The sequence below is a fragment of the Tachysurus vachellii genome, chromosome 12, assembly GCF_030014155.1.
Source record: "Tachysurus vachellii isolate PV-2020 chromosome 12, HZAU_Pvac_v1, whole genome shotgun sequence".
Classification (NCBI taxonomy): Eukaryota; Metazoa; Chordata; class Actinopteri; order Siluriformes; family Bagridae; genus Tachysurus; species Tachysurus vachellii.
Window position 1 is genome coordinate 10,176,132 of NC_083471.1, and position 20,096 is coordinate 10,196,227.

At 37.5% G+C, this 20,096-nt stretch overlaps 1 protein-coding gene across 1 annotated transcript in view; it reads right to left on the reverse strand.

Moving 5' to 3' along the window:
- The window catches only part of LOC132855417 (E3 ubiquitin-protein ligase rnf213-alpha-like), a 68,232-nt gene that overhangs the window by 23,021 nt on the left and 25,115 nt on the right, over positions 1-20,096 (reverse strand). Inside the window, exons 20-40 of the mRNA XM_060884348.1 lie at positions 19,905-20,058; positions 19,302-19,475; positions 18,592-18,708; positions 16,390-16,946; positions 15,876-16,032; positions 14,997-15,214; positions 13,872-14,015; positions 13,390-13,560; positions 11,189-12,710; positions 10,823-11,016; positions 10,168-10,323; positions 6,280-9,807; positions 6,045-6,181; positions 5,747-5,845; positions 3,807-3,922; positions 3,480-3,605; positions 3,300-3,346; positions 2,760-2,901; positions 2,394-2,532; positions 2,107-2,289; positions 814-944 (exon numbers count right to left, since the gene is read on the reverse strand). Of these exons, the coding sequence (XP_060740331.1) occupies positions 814-944; positions 2,107-2,289; positions 2,394-2,532; positions 2,760-2,901; positions 3,300-3,346; positions 3,480-3,605; positions 3,807-3,922; positions 5,747-5,845; positions 6,045-6,181; positions 6,280-9,807; positions 10,168-10,323; positions 10,823-11,016; positions 11,189-12,710; positions 13,390-13,560; positions 13,872-14,015; positions 14,997-15,214; positions 15,876-16,032; positions 16,390-16,946; positions 18,592-18,708; positions 19,302-19,475; positions 19,905-20,058 (8,212 nt within the window). The remainder of the gene's footprint in view (positions 1-813; positions 945-2,106; positions 2,290-2,393; positions 2,533-2,759; positions 2,902-3,299; positions 3,347-3,479; positions 3,606-3,806; positions 3,923-5,746; positions 5,846-6,044; positions 6,182-6,279; positions 9,808-10,167; positions 10,324-10,822; positions 11,017-11,188; positions 12,711-13,389; positions 13,561-13,871; positions 14,016-14,996; positions 15,215-15,875; positions 16,033-16,389; positions 16,947-18,591; positions 18,709-19,301; positions 19,476-19,904; positions 20,059-20,096) is intronic.

The following is a 20,096-nucleotide window of genomic DNA, read 5'->3' on the forward strand; positions in this document are numbered from 1 at the left end:
ACAATCCTATACATTATCTCAGGGACCTGCTGCTAAGAAACTGTGTTCATTCTACTGTAGTATTAGAAGTGCACACAATATTAGTTGAACATACAGTATTTATACTGGTTGGCGCTGTTTCTGTTTATTGTCTTTTTGTGTATTGTCTTTTTTGTATTTTTTGTATTGTCTTTTAACTTTTTGTCTGCACTGCAATGACTATGAGGAATGTGCAGTGCCTCTAACTGATTCTCTTGCTTGAAAATGGCTTGCTTTTCTCCCATGGACAGGCCAAAAGTATGTCTATCAAGTGTTGATGTAGCTAGTTACTGTCTAAACAATAATCTAACAGGACATACCTGTGCAAAAAAAAAAACAGTGACGTGTTCCAATATTTCTGCATCCTTAAAAATGGACTGGGGGGTCTGATACAAAATGTGCTATGCTCTATGTCGTTACACATATCTACCTATAAATAGCAGTAAACGCTGAAAATCTAAACATTCAGTTACACCAGTAAAAATGTTCTTTCTGTTATAAATACACATTTCGTTTTGCCATGATTTCTAAAGGGTTTGCATTTAGTTTTATCTGTGCACATCGTGCTTCAATCTTATTAGGTTTTATTTAATAAATCCACATCTACAATCCACACAGCCCTCGGTATGTCTTATCAATTTTACTACATGAAATTTCACCAATATAATTAATATAATTTAAGTAGCGTACTGTAAGTTTCAAATACTGTATTGTATTTTTTGTATTGTATAATAATGTAAGGAAAAAACATCAGTGTTTCAGGCAGCTCAAACATCATGTATGTGCATGTATTACCTTCTAGATTGATGACACATGACCAAATCTTCTCAAATCTCTCTTTTAAAGCCCAGCTAAATGGGAAATGACAAGTCCATGACTTTGTCTGGTCTCCACTTGTTGACAGAACAAATACCGACCCCTGATAGCTGGAAAATAGAGAAGGAAAAAATATATTAAAATTCTAAAAAATGATAAAATATAGATATATAAATGAAATATATTTCTAAATTAAAGTAAACAAGTCCAATGACAATACATATAAAAACATATACATCGATCAGCCATCAGTCAACATTAAACCCACTGACAGGTAAAGTAATTGATGAAGAGAAAGACAGGGTCATGGAGCCCAAGAATCATGGAGGAGTGAAGGCTAATCTATCTTGTCGGAACCCACAGAAGAGCTACTGTAGCTAAAAACTGTAGTAAAAAGTGACTGCTGGTTTTATAGAAAGGATTCAGATCACACAGAGCATCACGGTATATGCAGTTGCAGAGCATCAGCGTGGTCATGCTGACTCCTTTACATTACCCAAAGTTCCTACAGTGGAAGGAGAACTGGACACATCAGAACTGGACCATGAAGCAGCAAAGGAAGGAGGCCTGGTCTGATTAATCTCAATTTCTTTTACAACATGTGGATGCCGGGTGTGTGTGTTACTATGGGAAGAAGGTAAGCTTATGGATGTAGTGTGGTGCTCTGGGCAATGTTCTGTTGGGCAACCTTGGGTCCTGGAACTCACGGCCTCTATCAGCAAGAGGATGCTCTTTGACCCATAAACCATTCAGGAAGAGTTTAAAGAACATTACAAAGTTCAAAGTGTTGACTCCAATAATCCCAGATCTCAAACTGATCCAGCATCTGTGAGATGTGCCGAACAAACAAGTCTGATCCATGGAGGATTCAACACAACTTACAGGAAAGGATCTGCTGCCAACCTCTTGGAACATTGTGCCACCGAAACAGCCCTAATTGGCTTTAATGCTATGGCTGATCTGTGTTTAATACATTCATGAATACTTATACATATCACATATTTATAACAGCATTAACCATGGAACTAATTACAGATTAAAAAGTTCTAAAAAATAATATTTTAAATGATGCCCTGCGATGGGTTGGCACTCCGTCCAGGGTGTATCCTGCCTTGATGCCCAATAACGCCTGAGATAGGCACAGGCTCCCCGTGACCCGAGGTAGTTCGGATAAGTGGTAGAAGATGAATGAATGATGAATATTTTAAATGAACATAAAAGGTTTAAACAAAGCCCATTTTTCCTTAAATAAGAACAACAATGAATACTGACATAGTGACAGGAATGTGCAGCAGATCCCAGTGATCCTCCTGAAACACATTCAGCCAGAAGTCAGACTTTTCCAACAGCTGATCATTGATCAGATTATCGAGGTTGTTGTCTCCATCAATGACTGCCAGTATGTGGGCAATGGCTAAGGCTACGCTGTCCTCCAGATGAACCCACAGCACATGCCTGAAAAGTAAATACATTTTTATTCAAGTATTTCATTCTTTTTCTCATTATTATGATTATAATACCTTTAATTCAAATTGACTATACGCGATATGTTTATGTACCTGAATGAACTGCCTTCGGCAACAAAACGATCAGAAAGTGCCTGAGCAACAACCCAGTTCTCTTTTCCTTTCTTTTTCTCCAGCTCTGAGAGGAAACTGACTATTCTCCTTTCCAGTGATTTAATAAAAGCATCAGATGCTGTTGAAACAAATTCATTAATGTGTACATTCTGTCATCCTACTGATAAAAACACAACTGAATAAGCTAGTCATGCACTAGAGCTTGAACATAAAAATGATGAAGCAAAGGCAGCTGCTTATAACTTTGTTTCTATAGAGGGCTCATTAAATGCCACACAACACTGAAATAGTGAGGCATCATTTCCAGTTACTCAGTAAAGAGATTGTTTCCAGTTGACTTCTCACCAGAGTATTTGTTCTGTAGCAGCCCATGGAGAATCTCTATACGTTTTGTTGCTCTTTGTGTGTTATCTGCTTTGTCGCGAAGCTGCATAATTCCCTTCTGTAAAGACTTCTTCATTAACAAGTGTGTGTCAACCAAGACATGCTGCAAGGAAAAAGGTATAATAAACATATATTGATTTAAAAAAAGAATCACACAGAACAAATTTCCGAACATAAAGCAAAATAATTCCTTTCTGTGGACAATATAAACATTAGTGCTGTGTCACAGGCAGACCAAAAGCCCCGAACACTGGACTCAAAGTCTAGAAAAAGTGGTGCTTAGAGGGATGCAAGTCACACAGAGATAAGCAAGGACAGGTCTAATTTTCACAGTGACAGTCCAACAATAGAAAAATTCTCAATGGTCTAGTGGAACCATTGTGTGGCAGGTCCCTCTACATCTGCTGAAGCTGAACGTGGAGTGCAGTGGAAGAACACACACACACACACACACACACACACACACACACACACACACACACATACACACAAACCCCTTACCTGTTTTTCAGAAAATGTGGTTTTAGGACTATCCACATCAGGATTGCCTGTAAATATGTAAAACAGTTACTTTAACAACATTATAAGTATAATACAAACACTATATGACTATAACTATAGTAGACTACAGGGCAAAAGATATTAAAATTGCAAAAGGCTGCAAAGTGATATCAACATTACCTGCTGCAGAATTGGAACTTTTTGCGAGAGTCTCTGAGACAGTCGTGCATTTCTGCAGTTCATAAATCTTTCCTGGAAATCCTGGAGTTCCGATTAGTTCATCTATGTGTAGTGAAACCCAGCCGTCTAAAAGGAGACACATTCAAAGTGACATTTCATACATTTAGAAGAAGCCCTTATGCAGAGTGACTTACAGAAGTGCTTTGGAGTCTATAACGCTAGTTAACCGGGTCTGGATTCACAGTGTACAGGTATGTGCACATTATTTATAAAAGCTACAGCTTTGTTTATTGCACTTTGCAATTAAAAATATTAAACAGGAATAACCTCCAAATGTAGCAATATATCCACAGCCGCCTGAAATCCGAGGGAGCCTTGTGAGAAGGACAACATCAAAAGCAGCTCCATGTGAGGCTGAACATCTGATCCGTGAAATGCTGTGTCTGAAAGTTTCACACATTTAATAAACAGGAAGCTTTTAGATGAACTATTAAGAGATGTTACATTATTACTGTGGTGTATTTACAGACAAATTAAGGTTTCTAATCAGCATCTAGACGACCGTCTTGTAACAAAAGGCTTCCAATAAAACGCTTGTTTATTTAGTTAAATTAAGTCACATTTATAAATATGTACAACAGTAATTATTCAGCAGCATATAAACCAGCACATCCTAATATTTAGCAGAGTTAATTGTGCCTACATCCTGTGTGCTGGATGTAAACGTTTTAATTATGCTCACAATTTAAAAGTGATTTGTTAACAGAATAAAAAAATGGTGCAGGATAGAATTAAAATGGGGGTAACTCTCTCTCTCTCTCTCTCTCTCTCTCTCTATATATATATATATATATATATATATATATATATATATATATATATATATATATATATATATATTTATTTATTTTTTTATTTTTTTTTCTAAATATAATGTTGTTGATGATTCTTCCATGAACTGCTGCAGATGAGAATGTCGTTCTGGTATACAAAGGCATAGCGATTCAGGGTCTCCCTGAGGACCTCGTTGATGAGGTGCTGGAAAACTGCCAGGGAATTTATTAACTGCATATGAGAACCACAGACCACGACTGACTGTATGGCCCAGTCTATTTGAGGATTTTGCAGCTGCAACCAGGGAAGACCCAGTTAAAAGTCGTAACTCGGGAGCCAGAGTGACATATAGTGAAAGCTGTTCTGTATGAGGGCCAAAGCGCAAGGTGTGCCAATCTGTCTGCATGGTTATGGGCCCAGCAGCCAATGGGTGCCCATCCAGGGCTTGAACCGTTAGGGCTTGCTTGGAGGTCCTAGTCATTCCAGCTCAGCTTCGGATATCAATGGTAAGCTGGCTACCGAGCATGTGCCCTGGCATATGCAAAGCGGGGATGAGGTCAGAGTTCCTATCCCAATAGGGTGGTCAAAAGTGCTTCGCAGAGCATCAATAAATGAACCAACCATAGGGTAGTCAGCCAAACGGCCGTAGCCCAGGCCAGTGCTCTCCCTGATAAAAGGCAGATCATTTAGGCAATTTTGGCCTTTTCAGAATGAAACTGAGAGGGCTGCATCTCAAACGCAAATAAACACTGCATGATAAATGCATTGTAGCCCCCTGGCAGCCCTGTGGGGGTGGGGGCGAACGTGAACCGTAGAGGCTACCGTCTGCAAGCTGCTGACCTGAGGAACATCACCTGAAGGGCTGTCTACAGCTGATCAGAAACTTACAGAAGCGTAAACTCCTTGCTTAATGGAAAATTACCTCTCAGAGCAATGTGCGCTCCAATACAGGTTATTACTCTGAAAACTCAATCAAAATGCTTCTTCTTTTCGACCTCTTAGTGTTATATTACCTCTTAGGTTATGCCAAGCAGAATTTTTTTTATAACTCCTTTTGGTGTGTATATATATTACCTCTCAGAGCGCTACGTACTCTGATACGTATTACTGTTCTAACTCTGGCAAAGACTATATCCACACACCGAGTGCCGAAAATCAGGGTCTTAAATAGCGGCGCGCACAGGTGTCGCGAGTTGCGCTACTTGCAGGTATGTGAAGAGCTTATAAAGAGGCATGCTGGTGGCCATGGATTTGCTTGAAAGGCACCCACCTGGTTACATATTCCTTGGTTGTTTTGCTAATCTTTACTTCTTAAGTGCCAGTTTTTAAATGTCCAACTCTGCTTATAAACAAATTTAATACTTGCAAAAAAACATGCAAAACCCATGAACATACAGTACAGTAATATATTATTCATTGGTTTCTGTTTTTACCTCACACAGAAGAGAAGTCGCTGACTTTGTTTTGGATCATTAAAGTAAGACTGCAGAAGCAGGAGTTTGCGTGCTCCTGCATCAGCAGCAACAAATTCACTAGAAGAAACAAAATCACTTTGGTCACAATACTGGAAAGCACCAACAAGTCTACAGATTATCTTTTAGAATAGTATAGATGAATTTGTTTACTTAAAATCATTGTAAAATAATTCTAAGATATTTCTATTGTTAATATATGTATTATTATTATTATTATTATTATTATTATTATTATTACATCCAGTAACATTATTACCTCACTGTTTGAGAAAATGACTGCTCTGTGTAAAATTCATTCAGCAGGAAGAGACAGGAATCACTTTCCACAATGTCAAGCTCCTTACTGATTTTCTCCACATCTCTTTTATTGAGCAGTCGAGAATATGTGGATACCTGTTTTAAATAATGAGTCATAATAAAACAATTAATTCAATGCATTATTATATAGAATTCTATGAAGTGACAAATACAAATACACATGTAAAGCAAACCTCAAGGGAAATTCCATCAGTTTCCGTCTCTCTGTATTTTCTTAAAGCTTCTATTAGGTTGCCATGTGGCTGCTTTGCAAAATACACCTCAAGAAATCTCTCAGAATGTTCCTCCATGTAATTAGTTGCTCTCAAAACTGAATCTGGGGTTGCACACTGTAGAAGCATTTCCTGCGCCTTTTCAAGAACTTTCACTCTCTCATCTTGATCCAGTTCCTGGGACAATATTTGTGGAGCGCACTCCAGAAGGATAGACGCGCATGTGTCTTCTGTGTAGCCAACTATAGTGTCGTATTTCCTACTGGTGGTAAGGAGCTGGTCTCGTTCATTTGAATCCCGTGTAACAAATAGGTTTAGCCAGTCCTCCAATTCAGTCTTCATCTCCTGAGCATGGTCTGGGAGAATATTGCTCATCTCCAAGCAGTGTTTTTCCAGTCGATTTAGCAGTGGTGTTGGGAACTGCTCATACACTGTTCTCTTCTCTTCAATGACAATCAGTCGAAATTCATCTTTGACTCTGCATTTAACTCTATGGGATCCTAGTCCCAGGTCGACGTAGTAACTCCCACCTAATTTAACGTAGCATTGATTCAAAGCATCATAGAGACTCTCATATAGGCTCTGAATATTGAGAAGGACAACTGACCTTCCTGTCTCCATGCATGTTTTTACTCTGTTTACTGTGCGACAAACCTGAGAATATTCCTCATCATGTGGAAATCCTGAGCCAAAGATGATTTCAACACTGCTTTCATCAATGATGTTCTGGGATTTTAAAATCTGAAGAGCAGCATGATTGATTGTCGGCAGAAGAAGGTACCTGGAAGTAAATCCTGAGGTCCTTATGTCCAGGTTTTCTCTGAGAAGTGAGACCGTGTCACATTTCTTAGTTCTTGATTTATAAAGAGTTGAAAAAATGTCCAAAACATTGAGAGAATCCAAACCATCAAAATTCCTTTGCACAGCTCTCGTTAGATCCTCATCTGATGGACTGCCATTTTCTGTAACGGCATAAGACACAATCAACTTTACGAGACTGTAAAAATCCCTGAGTCCAAAGAATTCAGTTTTCTGTTTTTTAAGCACTTCTAAATAGAACTTTGTAAGCTTTGGAATCAAACATGCAATCTCTGTGTTGACTGGTTCCTTATCACTTGAACAAATGTCACGAGCTGTGCTTTCCAGCTCCTCTGTCTCAGGAGATGTTCTCAGAACCAAAATACCACGATTCATCTTTGCTGGATCCAATGACCAGTTGGAAATTCCAATAAATCCAACTTTCTTGAACTCATTAGGACTTTCATCATCAACACATCCGTATTCCAGGAGGGGGTGTAATGTTTTCAGTGGCATTTTTGGAGAGTCTTCTGCCAATCCAATTTCATCCAGGACCACAACAGCAACATATTCGTTCAAATTTTTCTCATTCTGAAACTGTGCACACTGCCTGAATATTGAGATGATGCCATCAGGAGATGAGTGTGGGCTGCACTGAAATGAGGCCAGCTGTGCCTGCTTGTATCCTTTAAAAAGATCATTTGGAGAAGCCCTGCCCTGCATTGCATGAGCAGCAATTGTCTTGGACAGAGACTTTGAGCTTCCAGGTTTTCCAACCAGAAACAAAGGGATTCTTAAGTTCATGCACACAACCATCATGAATACATTCTCTTTCAGAGCTTCATTCTTTGCCACTGAAGTTGGACAGTCGATGTTTGAGATGAATGCATCTTTACAAAGCTCAATCTCTGTCCGAATATCACTGCAGGACAGAGAGAAAGCTTTTGAAACTTGTTCCAAGTATTCATTTCGTTTCTCTAGTGAAGCCATGTAGCAGACTCCAACTGCAAGAATAAGAGATTGCACCAGATCATCATCAACGCCTCCTTTGTTTCTTCTAATTTTGTCGATTTCCTTAAATAATTTGTGCCTTTGTTGATAAAACCACATGACTGTTTTCAAGCATCGCTCTATGTCTCTGAGACTGACCATCCGGCATTCATCAGTAAGCTCTGCCATATGCTTCTGAGAGGCAGAGATTACCTTTGTAAATAAAGCTTGCTGTTCAGCATTGGGGAGGTTTTCTTTGCAAAAGAAAGTCTTGACCATCTGTGTGATATAAAGCTCCTGTGTGAGCTCATTTAACTTTCCAAAGTCCCACACCAGAGGAGTAAGGCTTGGTGGTAATGGCTGAACTCTGTAGACCAGCTGACGCATTGGTATCTGCCCAAGTTTTTCCTCCGTATTCTCACTTCTGACTCTGTATCCCAGTCCAGCTCTTTCCAGTTGCTCTATGGCCTCCTTTGAGTGCTTTCTGTAGGGATTACACGCTGCGATGATCTTAAGGCGAGGTGCATCAATTTGTTCCCCATTCACCGTCTTGTCACACATCACCTCTTTGATTGCATTAACAGCTTCTGTTGTATTAGCTTCATCAAAGAACAGCACTGTATCCAAGTTATACTTTTCGTTCTCTTTTGAAATCTCGATTGCCTTCCTCACTTTCTGGTAAATGACCTCTGATGATGTGCCTCCATGCACTCGCACTACAATCAGATTTTGTCTCTGCTTCCCTGATCTCAGCAGGTCACACATGAACTGGACCAGTCGGGTCTTTCCACATCCTGTTTCTCCCATGATGATCACAGGAATGTCAGATTCAAATCGAAGGTGAATCGCAAGGATTTTCATCACATTATCTAAAGTCAACTGATACGTATCATCTGGATCCATCACAGTACTGACTCCTAGCACTCTGCCAATAATATCAAGTTGTTCAACACGGCGCAGTTCCTCAAAGTTAATGTTAAAGGGCACTCTTTGAGCTGACAACTGGCTAAAAAGTCTCTTATCAATAATCCTCTTTTCCACTACCACCTTAGTCTGAGCATCAACTGCATCTAAATTGTGAATGTGAAATCCTAAAAATGTCATGGACTCATTATCCGCATTGAATAAGATGTAAGGATGTGCCTGTTGTTCCCATCGTCTTCGCAGCTGAAATTCTCTGAGAACTATGTCTTCTGCTGCTCCGTCTTCTGCTGTCTCATCACTGTCATCCGATGTCTTCAGAGATCTCATGGAAAAATCCTTGGACATTGTCATCATGAATTTCACAACAAATTTTTTAAAGCCTGTCAGGTCATCTTTTAACGCAGCGCTACAAAAAATAGACTGCTCACATTTCTTCAACTGACTGTTTAGAAAGTGTGTAAAATTTCTGAGTTCTCCCCAAGATGGGTTTTTAATGTCACAGAACTTCAACAGGCAATCCAACCATTCTTTTGGTGAATCTTCTACAGATCCAGGACTGAACGAGAAGCTCTCCAGTTGGTCTTGTTTTAGTCTGTAGATTTTAAAGTATTGGTAAGTGCGCTGAAAGGCTTCACTACAAAACTCTGCATTGTCCATGAGCTGGTAGTCTTTATCATACGATCCTTGCTGCTCTAGGTGTCTCAGGGTTTCCTCAGGGGAAAGACACTTCACAGATGGCAACATTTCCAAAAATGCATCTTCTACTTGAGATGAAATCTGAGAGTAAAAATAATTACAGAAGTTATGGTTTTACTAAATGTTTAAAACCAGATCTTAATTCACCTTAATACAATATTTATAAAAGGTAACTTTAATACATTAGATTTTAATTAACCAAGTTTTTTTTCTAAATGTCTAGAAAACTGAATAAATATGAATACACTACACGAAGGACTCGCCTTTTAACATTACAGGATATATACAGTTGATGTTTAAACCCACTTGCTAGAGAAGCTTGTGTGTGTTTATGAAAAGAAAATTAATTATAATAAAACAGAATCCAGTCCAAACATGAAATCAGCAGTATCTAGCAGTAAACAACATATTTACAGCATTAAATCTAAGCCTGGTGATTACCTCAGATCTGTGCCGGTCACATTCCCTGTGCTTTCGTTTTGTGTATTCCACCAAGTAAATGTGGGAGTGATTGTATCTCCATATGATCCCATCAGGGCTCTGGAAACACCTCAACACAAACAGCTGCAGCAGAAAGGTGTACAGTCCTTTTGTCACCTGAACAGAGAATTTAGTGTGGGAGTCAGTAAATGACATACAGTACAGCAGAGTTGTGTTCACAGTAGACTAGATGTGAGGAATGTCTCTCAGCCTTTAGCAATTTATCGCCATTTAGCAGTGTCACAGAACGGCCTCCATCACACAACTCAGGACAGAAACTCCCAGCTGTCATGTCATCTCCAGAATCAGCATCAAACTCCATTTCCCAGAATGCACTATGAACTACAAACAGTAACTACAACACCCACACACAAGGTGTAGTGTCACATACACAGTTACCAGCTAACTGATCACACACCTTTTTACAACTGATGTACCAACCCTTTATTCTGGATTATTTGTGATGTTTTTTCAGCACTTCATGAGCACACTTAATAAACTGCAAACCACAAGATAACTGCTTAATAACCAGTGCTTTACTCTCTTTGTGATTCTGTTTTAAACTAGGGCATCGAGATTACATGTTGGGAAAATATTATACAATAAAAATACTAACCACAGGAGGAATGTCAAAGTGAAAGATTCTCGGGAATTTGTCTGTGGGTTTGTCCTCATACTGCCGCAGCTCAGAGACAATGTCCTCTGTCCTCAGGTGCGACTGGTTTATACGGATTGTTTTATGAGTAAATCCTGCACTTCTGAGGCTTCCTTCAGACTCTTTCACAAGATTTTTCACATACAGGGATTTTCCTGTTGTAGAACACATTTAAAAAAATCATCAAGTCCAAAAGGACACAGGTCCAGAACATTCAGCTCATTTGAGAAACACACACAATCAGTATAAAATGCCACTTACACTTAAATTATATTTTATTATTTTTATTATTACACTTAAATTATATTTAATTTAAATGGTTCTTACCCATTCCTGCATGTTCAGAGAAAATGATTTTTGTTTTCAGCTGAAATTTATCAGGTTGGTTCAATTCTGTAAATGCAGTTCCAGCTTCTGAGGAAGTTTGGTGCTTGTGAAGGAGGTACTGTTTAATTCCCTCATTTTGATTTGGATTCTCGGTAACCGTCCTCTTAAACATGTCAAAAGCAGTGGCCACATAACTGTGATATGCCTTTGAGTCACAAAAAATAATTAACTGGTAATCGTTCTTATACGCGCCTCCCTGGACATGTGACTCCTGAGTTTTTTTGTAAAAAATGGACTCGAAATTCCGAGACACATCATGATTTAGTTGGTCTGCATTCAGTAAGCAGTAGATCTTCTCATGTGTGCTGCCAGGTTGTACAGCTCTCCTAATGATCAGTTCCACCTCTTCTGCAGTCGTCTCAGAGGTACAGACCAGAATTTCATCATAGGTTGGCAATGACTGCTCTTTATCACTGTACAGTGATAAGCAAAATGGAAGCATTTCAACATCTTTACAGGAAATCAGGTTGGGTTTGCCCCTTTCCAAAGTGATTGGCAGTTTTCGTGTCACAGTTACTTCAGCAGATTTAGCAAGATGGTTCATGGTTTCTCCAAGAACATCTAAGTCTACAAACTTGTCTGATACGAGTCCTGAGAGTTTGTTGTGGTATGTCTTCCAAAGCATTACAATCTTCTCATCAGAATTTTCCAAGTTGTCAAATGCTGCTGCAATCTGCTCCTGTGTCATTGAAAAAGAAACTTCTTCTGTCGTGAGTCCACCTTTGAATTTCATTTGATTTTTAAGAACACTATCCCGCCTTGTCTCGTATTTCTCACACCACTCATTGACCCATTCTTCATCATTCTGATGATCATCAATGCATTGCATCACACTGTCTCGATACTCCTCTACAGTCCTTGAGTCTGTATCTCCTCCTTCTACTTGCTCATCTTCCTCACAATATATAATTGCTGCTTTGGTCTCTTCCTCTGTAAAACCAGTATCGAGAAAATACTCTATCATGTCTGGATAATCACTGAGGAACTTCTTAAGCTCGATTGATGCTTGGGATCCAGCACTTTCAACTGGGGTTTCGAGTGCTCTGGTGAGAGCGTTCTGCAGATCACTTTCTTGAATGTCGTCCTTCATGATGGCTAACATGTTGAGAAGACTAGTGCTAATGTTCTTCCACCCAATCCGATATTCAGCCACAGAGCAACACAGATAGACTAGCTGCTTTGCTGTGAAGAAATTTAAGTAGTAGTAAGTGTTCCTTTTCTGCTCTGTGTACTTTAACCATTCATAGAGACAGCTCCTCATGCTTTCACACAGTCCTTTCAACTCAACTAGCAACGATCTGTGACCTTTGATCTCTACATTCGCAATACCAAACTTCACCCATATTTTAATATCATGTGTTTGTTGGCAGTAGGCAGTCATCTCCCAGTCTTTAAAGAGAATATGTCCAGCATCACGGAGGTCAAGGAAGCACTTTCCCACATTTATTATCTGCTCCAAAACCTGAAAAAAGAGATAAATACTATAGCCTTTTTTTTGAATAGCAAGTGTTGTTATTACTGTGTTAGATCTATTGCTCTGCACAGCTTAGTTTCAACACTCCTGACTTTAAAATTCATGTTTTCTGAAGGTCTTGATAAACCCGAGTAATGATGTTAAAGTAGGGTTATTTTCAAATTTTTCCATGGTATTGCAGAGGAATATGTTAAATATTCAGCCTTACCAAGTAATGGCCTGTTCCTTAAAACACCTTCCAGACATGATCCTCCCTGCTCTTTAATTAGTCAAGGTTGTCATGTCTAACTTAGGTAGCTACATAACTAGCTAACAGATGATGAAAACAACAAAGATTCTCTAAAAAGTCTTTTGTAATCAGATGTTTAACCTTTAGCATTACTCCAGTATTTACTAACCACATCACATTGCTTGACATTTGAGGGAAGAATTTGGATCAAATTGATAGGATAAAAAGTAGGGATGTATTTGGAATTTGCAAAAAGCTAGGAAAAAAGTAAAAAATGTTAACAGATTTTGCCAGAAGAGGAATGAAAACAAAAATTAAATGAAACTAACTTGCATTTGATTCTGAACCATTTAGTTTTTAAGTAAGTTATATATATTTATGTAAACACCTCACAGCTAAAAGTGGTAGAGAACATTAGAACTCCAATCATAAACCTACCTCAATGTAGGTTGTGATTTCATCCTCTCGATTTTTAACACTGACAGTAATCAGCATCAGCTTGTTGTGCAGATCTTGAAGCTCAGCAAGACCGTATGTTCTGTATTTTGCATCCTGTCCATCAGACAACTTTTCCTTGCACCTTAATGTGAGGCAATTTTCTGGATTAATCTTAAAAACAAAGTAAAACATCATTAGGGATTGCATCTTGGGAGTCATTTAGTACAACTAAACCACCTTTTGCAAAATAAAATTCGTAAATTTGTATGTACAAGTTTAGATACAGTGTTTGCTATTTGTTACTTTTTCTTTTTTAATTTATTCTAACAAATAAGCATAAATTTAATAGGAAACCATAAACAGATAGAGCAGCTCTATGAAGAAATGCAAGAAAAGAGAATCTCATAACACTGGGCATTTGTAATATCTTCAGTAAAGAGCTATAAACTGAGTGTAATAAGTAACAGATTTGAATATTTCACCTTTCCCTGAGCATCAGATGGAATTTTGATTATGTAAATCCCATTGTCATTGATATCTGTGGCCTGTTGCAAAGACGACCTCTCAACAGAACCATGAGTCTCATAGGCAATTTTGAGCCACTCCATGTTGGTGCAGGAGTCTTTCTGTTAAAAATATTATAATAACATTTCTAAGATATAACAGATAGAGATATAACATATTAAGCTGAGATTAAAGATAGAACTGTGGTTTCATGTGATCAAGCTAAACAGATAAGGGAAGAGTTCAGATTGTCCCAAACTTCTTCCATTTAAGAATTATGGAGGCCACAGAACCTCCAAAAAGGCAAATGTTTTGTAGCCTATGCCTAGACACAATCCTGTCTCTGAGCTCTGCAGACAGTTACTTTGGCCACATGACTTGCTCTGATCTGCATTTTTGTTATCTGCATTTTTCTGCATTTTTCTGACTCCAAGTGTAGAAGCATCTCAAAGATGATTTAGAGAAATGGGATGCACCTGAGCCAAATTTCACTTGCCATAGAAAATGGTCTAACTGTGAAATTTCAGTTATTTTTAAAATAAATTTGTACATTTTTAGCTGATTTATAACTGAGCACAATCTGCTTTTTGTTTGTCATTATTGTGTATAGATTAGGAAAACAAATAATTTAAAGTATTTGCCATAATGCTGCAACATAAAATGTGAAAAATGAAGGAGTCGGAATATTTCTTAATGCACTGCACACTGACAAAGGTCATTTCAAGGTCATCAGCAATGTGATTATAGTCAATGGGTTATTGACAAATGCTTAAATTGTTTTAAAATGTATTTTATGCCATTAGTTTGCTCTGTCTAGGACACAAGAATTCTTCCACTCCAGCTTTAACACACCATGACCTTATGGAGCTGCTTTGTGCACAGTGTCATGCTACAGTAGATGAGGGTTTGAGTCTCTTAGTTCCAGTGAAAGGAAAATGTAATGCTATGGCACACAGAGACAATCTGTATAACTGTGAAGAACCACATATGGTGTGATAATCAGGATTTCACAAACTTTTGGCCATACACTGCATCTCTCTCATCTTACAACAGCTAACAGCCGCACACTTTTTGTCACAAGGAAGTTCAAAATTTCATCTTACTAGTTTATTCTGCAGCTCTTGGTCACTTTCCAAAGCACATCCAAGCTTATTGATAGCTTGCAGGAGCTCTTTAGTACCAGATCTTTCAGACAATTGATATATGAGTGGTGCAGCAGCAGATATGGCATCTCTGAAATAGCACACTTTATCAATGTCCATGGCATTTTCTCCAGCAGAGATTGAGGCCAGCTCCACAAATGCTGTTAGCTCTCCTGTGTCTAAAATTAAAGAGTAAAAGTAAAGTAATACATAAACTACTAATTACTGTGGTTTATCAATGGTTAACAATCATTTCTTAGCATTGATCTGGAAGCATTTTCTAAATTCTAATAATAACATAAATCTTTCATGTTCATGGTGGAGAATGCATGTGGCAGTTTGTCAGGAATGGTGGACAATCCAAGGCATTAGGCAATAACAAAGTCTAATAAACAAACAAACAAATAAATTTAAGTTAAATTATGAGTACTATTATAAGTAAAGGTTTCTGTCATGGAATCGCCAGGTTCTCCCCTCACACAACAAACCAGATCCTCATCACCTGAGTTCTAATCACCGTCGCTCACACACACACACACACACACACACACACACACACACACACTCCAGTCTTGTACACGCTAGCTGCTCTTGCACGCTGTGTCTACTAACTCGGCTCTTTATCTCTCTTTATTCAGTAGTGATCCAAGTTCATCGTCTTCCCAAGAAGCCAATCCGAGCGGGTCTGCTTCAAGTCATTCCGTGTGTGTGTTGGAGCCTCGTCTGCACTGTTTTGCCATCGCTAACTTCTTTTCTCCACCGTATATCAATAAACACTGTTACTTTTACGTTACCTCTGTCTCCATGGTCTTCTGTCTGTGACAGTTTCTAAACACTTACCCTTTATAATTTCTTTAATCCACGAGATGAATCCTTTTCTGATGCAGTCATTATATTGTCTTAGAAAGCTATTTGTTTCCTTTGGAATTTTCTTCAGTTCATTTCCAGCTTTGGCCACATTTTCAGTGAGATCACACAAGCAACTGAAGTCCATATTCTGTAATTACATATTACTACAGTTTAATATATAACATCAGAAGAATATTTATGATTACAAGCATTGCTTTTCCATGACAGATGGAAAAGAGGTCAATCTTTTCAGTTTCAATTGTAATAATCAAATGTATTGTTGATGATCTTTTATCTTGACTTGATCCAGTTTTGTCTATATGCTTTTAATAATGCTTATATTCAGGACAATCATTTAAAATGCTAATTTGTCCTGAAAAGTAACTAGGTCTAGGGGAAAAAACAACTCACTTTCAAATTTAGATCTAGTTCCAGTGTAAACTCATTAAACATGCAAAAGAAAAACAAAGCATTCAGCAGTTGAAATTCTTGCTATTCTGCATACCTTGAGGTTATCTATGTCACCAAACTCTCCACACAGCCTGAGGTTATTTTTTAATTCAATGATCACTTCTGCATTTTCTTTAGCAGACTGAAGAGTTCTGTAACGTTTAATGTGTTTATCTGTCTTGTGAATCCATTCACGTTGATCCTCACTGAACACCTCTGCCATTGTATTCAGTTCTTTTGACATGCTATCTAAATATTTTCCCAGTTTACTCTTCATGTCCTGAAGAGTCATAGAGAGGTCCCTCAAGGCCTTGTAGGAGTTTTTAAATTCTTCAAAGGCTGGTTTGTAAATATTATCGTAGACTTGGTCAAGTGGAATTAATGTAACATCCTTAAACTCTGTGTTCTTGGCTTGTTTTGCTGTTTCTCTCCACAGTTCTTTGAAATATTTGCTTTTAGACAGAAAATCAATCTTTTCAAATGACTGTATATTGACCAAATATGTGTCACTTCCAGGTTCGTCGCTGCTCAACATGCCCATGATAGTTTTCAGTGATCGTTCCTCCTTGTCAAGCTCAATTGACAAAGTTGTCTCAAGTTGTTCTACATTGACTGAAAAACAATGATAGAAAATGCAATTATTGATAAAACATTATTTGTATTATGTTTCAAAGGCAAGTGATTGTTTAGTTTTTTATGCAAAGCAGCTATGTTTAAGCACATATGAAAATTGTTTAACCCTCCTATTTTCCTTTCCTGAATTCCTATACAAATTAAGAACGCCGAGTCAACTTGACCTTGTCTGTTTTGACTGCTTATAAAAAATGAAGTATATATGATAGCCATTTTTTTTCACCTTCTAAGTCTAACTTGTTTCCAACTTATTAACATATATTTTGCAAAAAAAATAAAAATAATAATATTTGGTATAATAAACCTTATTTATATACAAAATTGCCTCATTTTTTAGTAAAAAAAGAAATTTTGAATTATTTTCACTGCAGAGGCACAAAAGTTGATGCACAATTGCAGGCTGGTATATTTCAAAGCCAGGAGATTGTTTTGAAACCATTTTGACCATTTTTAATGTCAGAAAATAATAAAACCTGGTCAAATTTTTCCAGGTCAAATTGACTTGAATGCTTGTAAATCAAAAAATTATACAATTATCACAATTCTGTGTGATCAGCTTTCATTTGTGAACATTTTACACTTGTAATGTCTATTTTGCCCACCAGATGTAATCTGATCACATAACACACACGCACACACACGCACACACACACACACACACACACACACACACACACACACACACACACACACACACAGAGAAGAGAAGATATTGCCCAAGTGTGAAATATTTACAAATGAGTAGCTTTTGTTTTTTCTGGAGGCCTAATGAAATTCAATGCCCAATGCTTGTGTGTGTGTGTGCGTGTGCGTGTGTGTGTGTGTAGCATCATTTCGGTAGATCATATTTTGCCCTCTGCTGGGCAAAGGCATATCAAAAGTGTGAAATATTTACAAATATGTAGCTCTTTTTTTTTCTGGAGGCCTAATGAAATGCAATGCCCTATTTGTGTATGTGTTTGTGTGTGTGTGTGTGTGTGTGTGTGTGTGTGTGTGTGTGTGTGTGTGTGTGTGTGTTTGTGTGTGTGTGCATGTGTGTGTGGTGTGTGAGTGTGTGTTTTGGGTGCATGTGTTAGTGGACATTTTATGTGTGCATTTTTGTGTCTGTATGTATGTTCATTGCGCTGAAAAGGGCAAAAGTGTGACCTATTGCCCCACTAACTGTGGCCGGGTCCAACTGACCCTGGAGGATCCAAAACGCAAAGTATATAGTGGTCAGATAGACCCGAGGAAAATAGGAAGGTTAATTAAAAATAAATAATGAGAAATAGAAATACTCAGAATTACTATACTAAAATAGTGCATATAGTTAAATTGGTAAAGATTGTAAACTAAATGTAATTTTCCTCGCCTCAGAAAGGAGGAGACTTTCACATCACTTCAGTTTCTTTAATAAAAGTACATGGCTAAAAATAGTTTTTGGCTTTTGCAGATAAATTTAAAACAGAACCTATAGGTAACAGGTAAGGAGCCAATTGCTAATTAAGAAAGAAATGCTGACTAAGGCTTTATACTCTACTAAATCAGTTTTCACTCAAGGGTATTTTATTTATATATTTCAACATGCAATAAATGACAGTGACAGTAATAAATTAAAACGCAAGAGAAAAACACACCACTGTACCTGGCATGCCTATGTTAAGGTCTCTGAGTACTTTTACTTTGCTTTTCCAACTTTTAAATTTTTTCAAATCATCCTCTGCTTCCTTTATTGTCTTCCAAAATGTGTCCTTGTTTTGTCCTACATGGGAAAAAAGACGTTTCTTTAAAACATGTTAGGCTCTACGTAATCTTAGAAAGTTTGTTTAAATGTATTACTCTAGTTAAAGGCACACCTCAGCTAAATACTCTGTGGGATATACCACATAAATTAGAGAATTAGACTCTTTCATAATAGTCAGCAATCATCTCATTTCATTAACTAGATAATGCAAACAACTGTCAAATTCCAAATCACCAAGTTCTGAACTTCTGCACATACTTGGCCCCTCCATGAGCTTCTCTAGCTCTGTATATGCTGGCTTTATCTTTGCACATGTATGATCAAATTATTAGGTATCCACTTTAGTACCAGAATCAGGATTCTATCATTTTGTGCAAAACCCAATACTGTGTGTTTATTTTATATATAACTATATGTGTGTTTATTTCATATATTTGTGAGATTGTACTGTTTTAGATTTCCCCCTCCCTATCTGCACCTCCCCAATTATACAATGACCAAGACAATCAGAACAGTCTAGACAGTATAAACCATGAATACTGGATATTAAACATTTAACAATTTGGTGCTGAAATTGTCCCTAGGCAGAATTTCAGCACATCAAAACTTACCTAGGAAGTATTGGTTAGCATGTTGTTTCCTTTCGATGATTCCACTCAGTAGTCTGCATGATATTGACTTGTTTATTATATCTCTAATCAGTTGGTCCATTAGATTTTGAGCTTTTTGTATAAGTTGTTTTGTTGGGAGATTTGCCATATAGATTTTGTCCAGTTGCTGTTGTGCTACATGGAAATGTAAAGTCTCATTATTCACAAGAACTTTGTTTTGAATGCATTTTGAACCTACATTTTGCAACATTGTAAGAATTTTATAACTGTAAATGTCATAATAACTTATGTTGCATAGAAGGTGGAACTTTACGTCTCCCTCTCAAACTTATGACCCATATTGATACCATAGTTCAAATAACACAATACTATGCTAGTTCAATTTCACCCCATTTAGCCAAAAGATATGGTGGTTATCCAGGTGTTATATGTATCAGATGTCTGTTTATTATTTATTATGTCTGTTTATGGTAGCAAGTCATACTAATTTATGTGCAATTTTCTTCTGGTATTCTACTAATCTCTGGTATTGTGGCATCACTATTTTTAAATGTTACTTTAACTCATCATATTTTAAATCACATTTTTTAGAAAGAAACTTACATATTGTCAAAAAAACATCTCTCATCTGTTCATCATACAGAAGATAAAGGTAGTTCTCATGGTTCCAGTCAAGATCATGCAGTTTGCTTTTGACAATGAAGGAGAACAGATTTCCATATTTAGGAGATTTTGATGCAGAGTGTAACAGATCTCTCTGTTTGACAAAAGAATTACATTTGTTAAGTACATAAG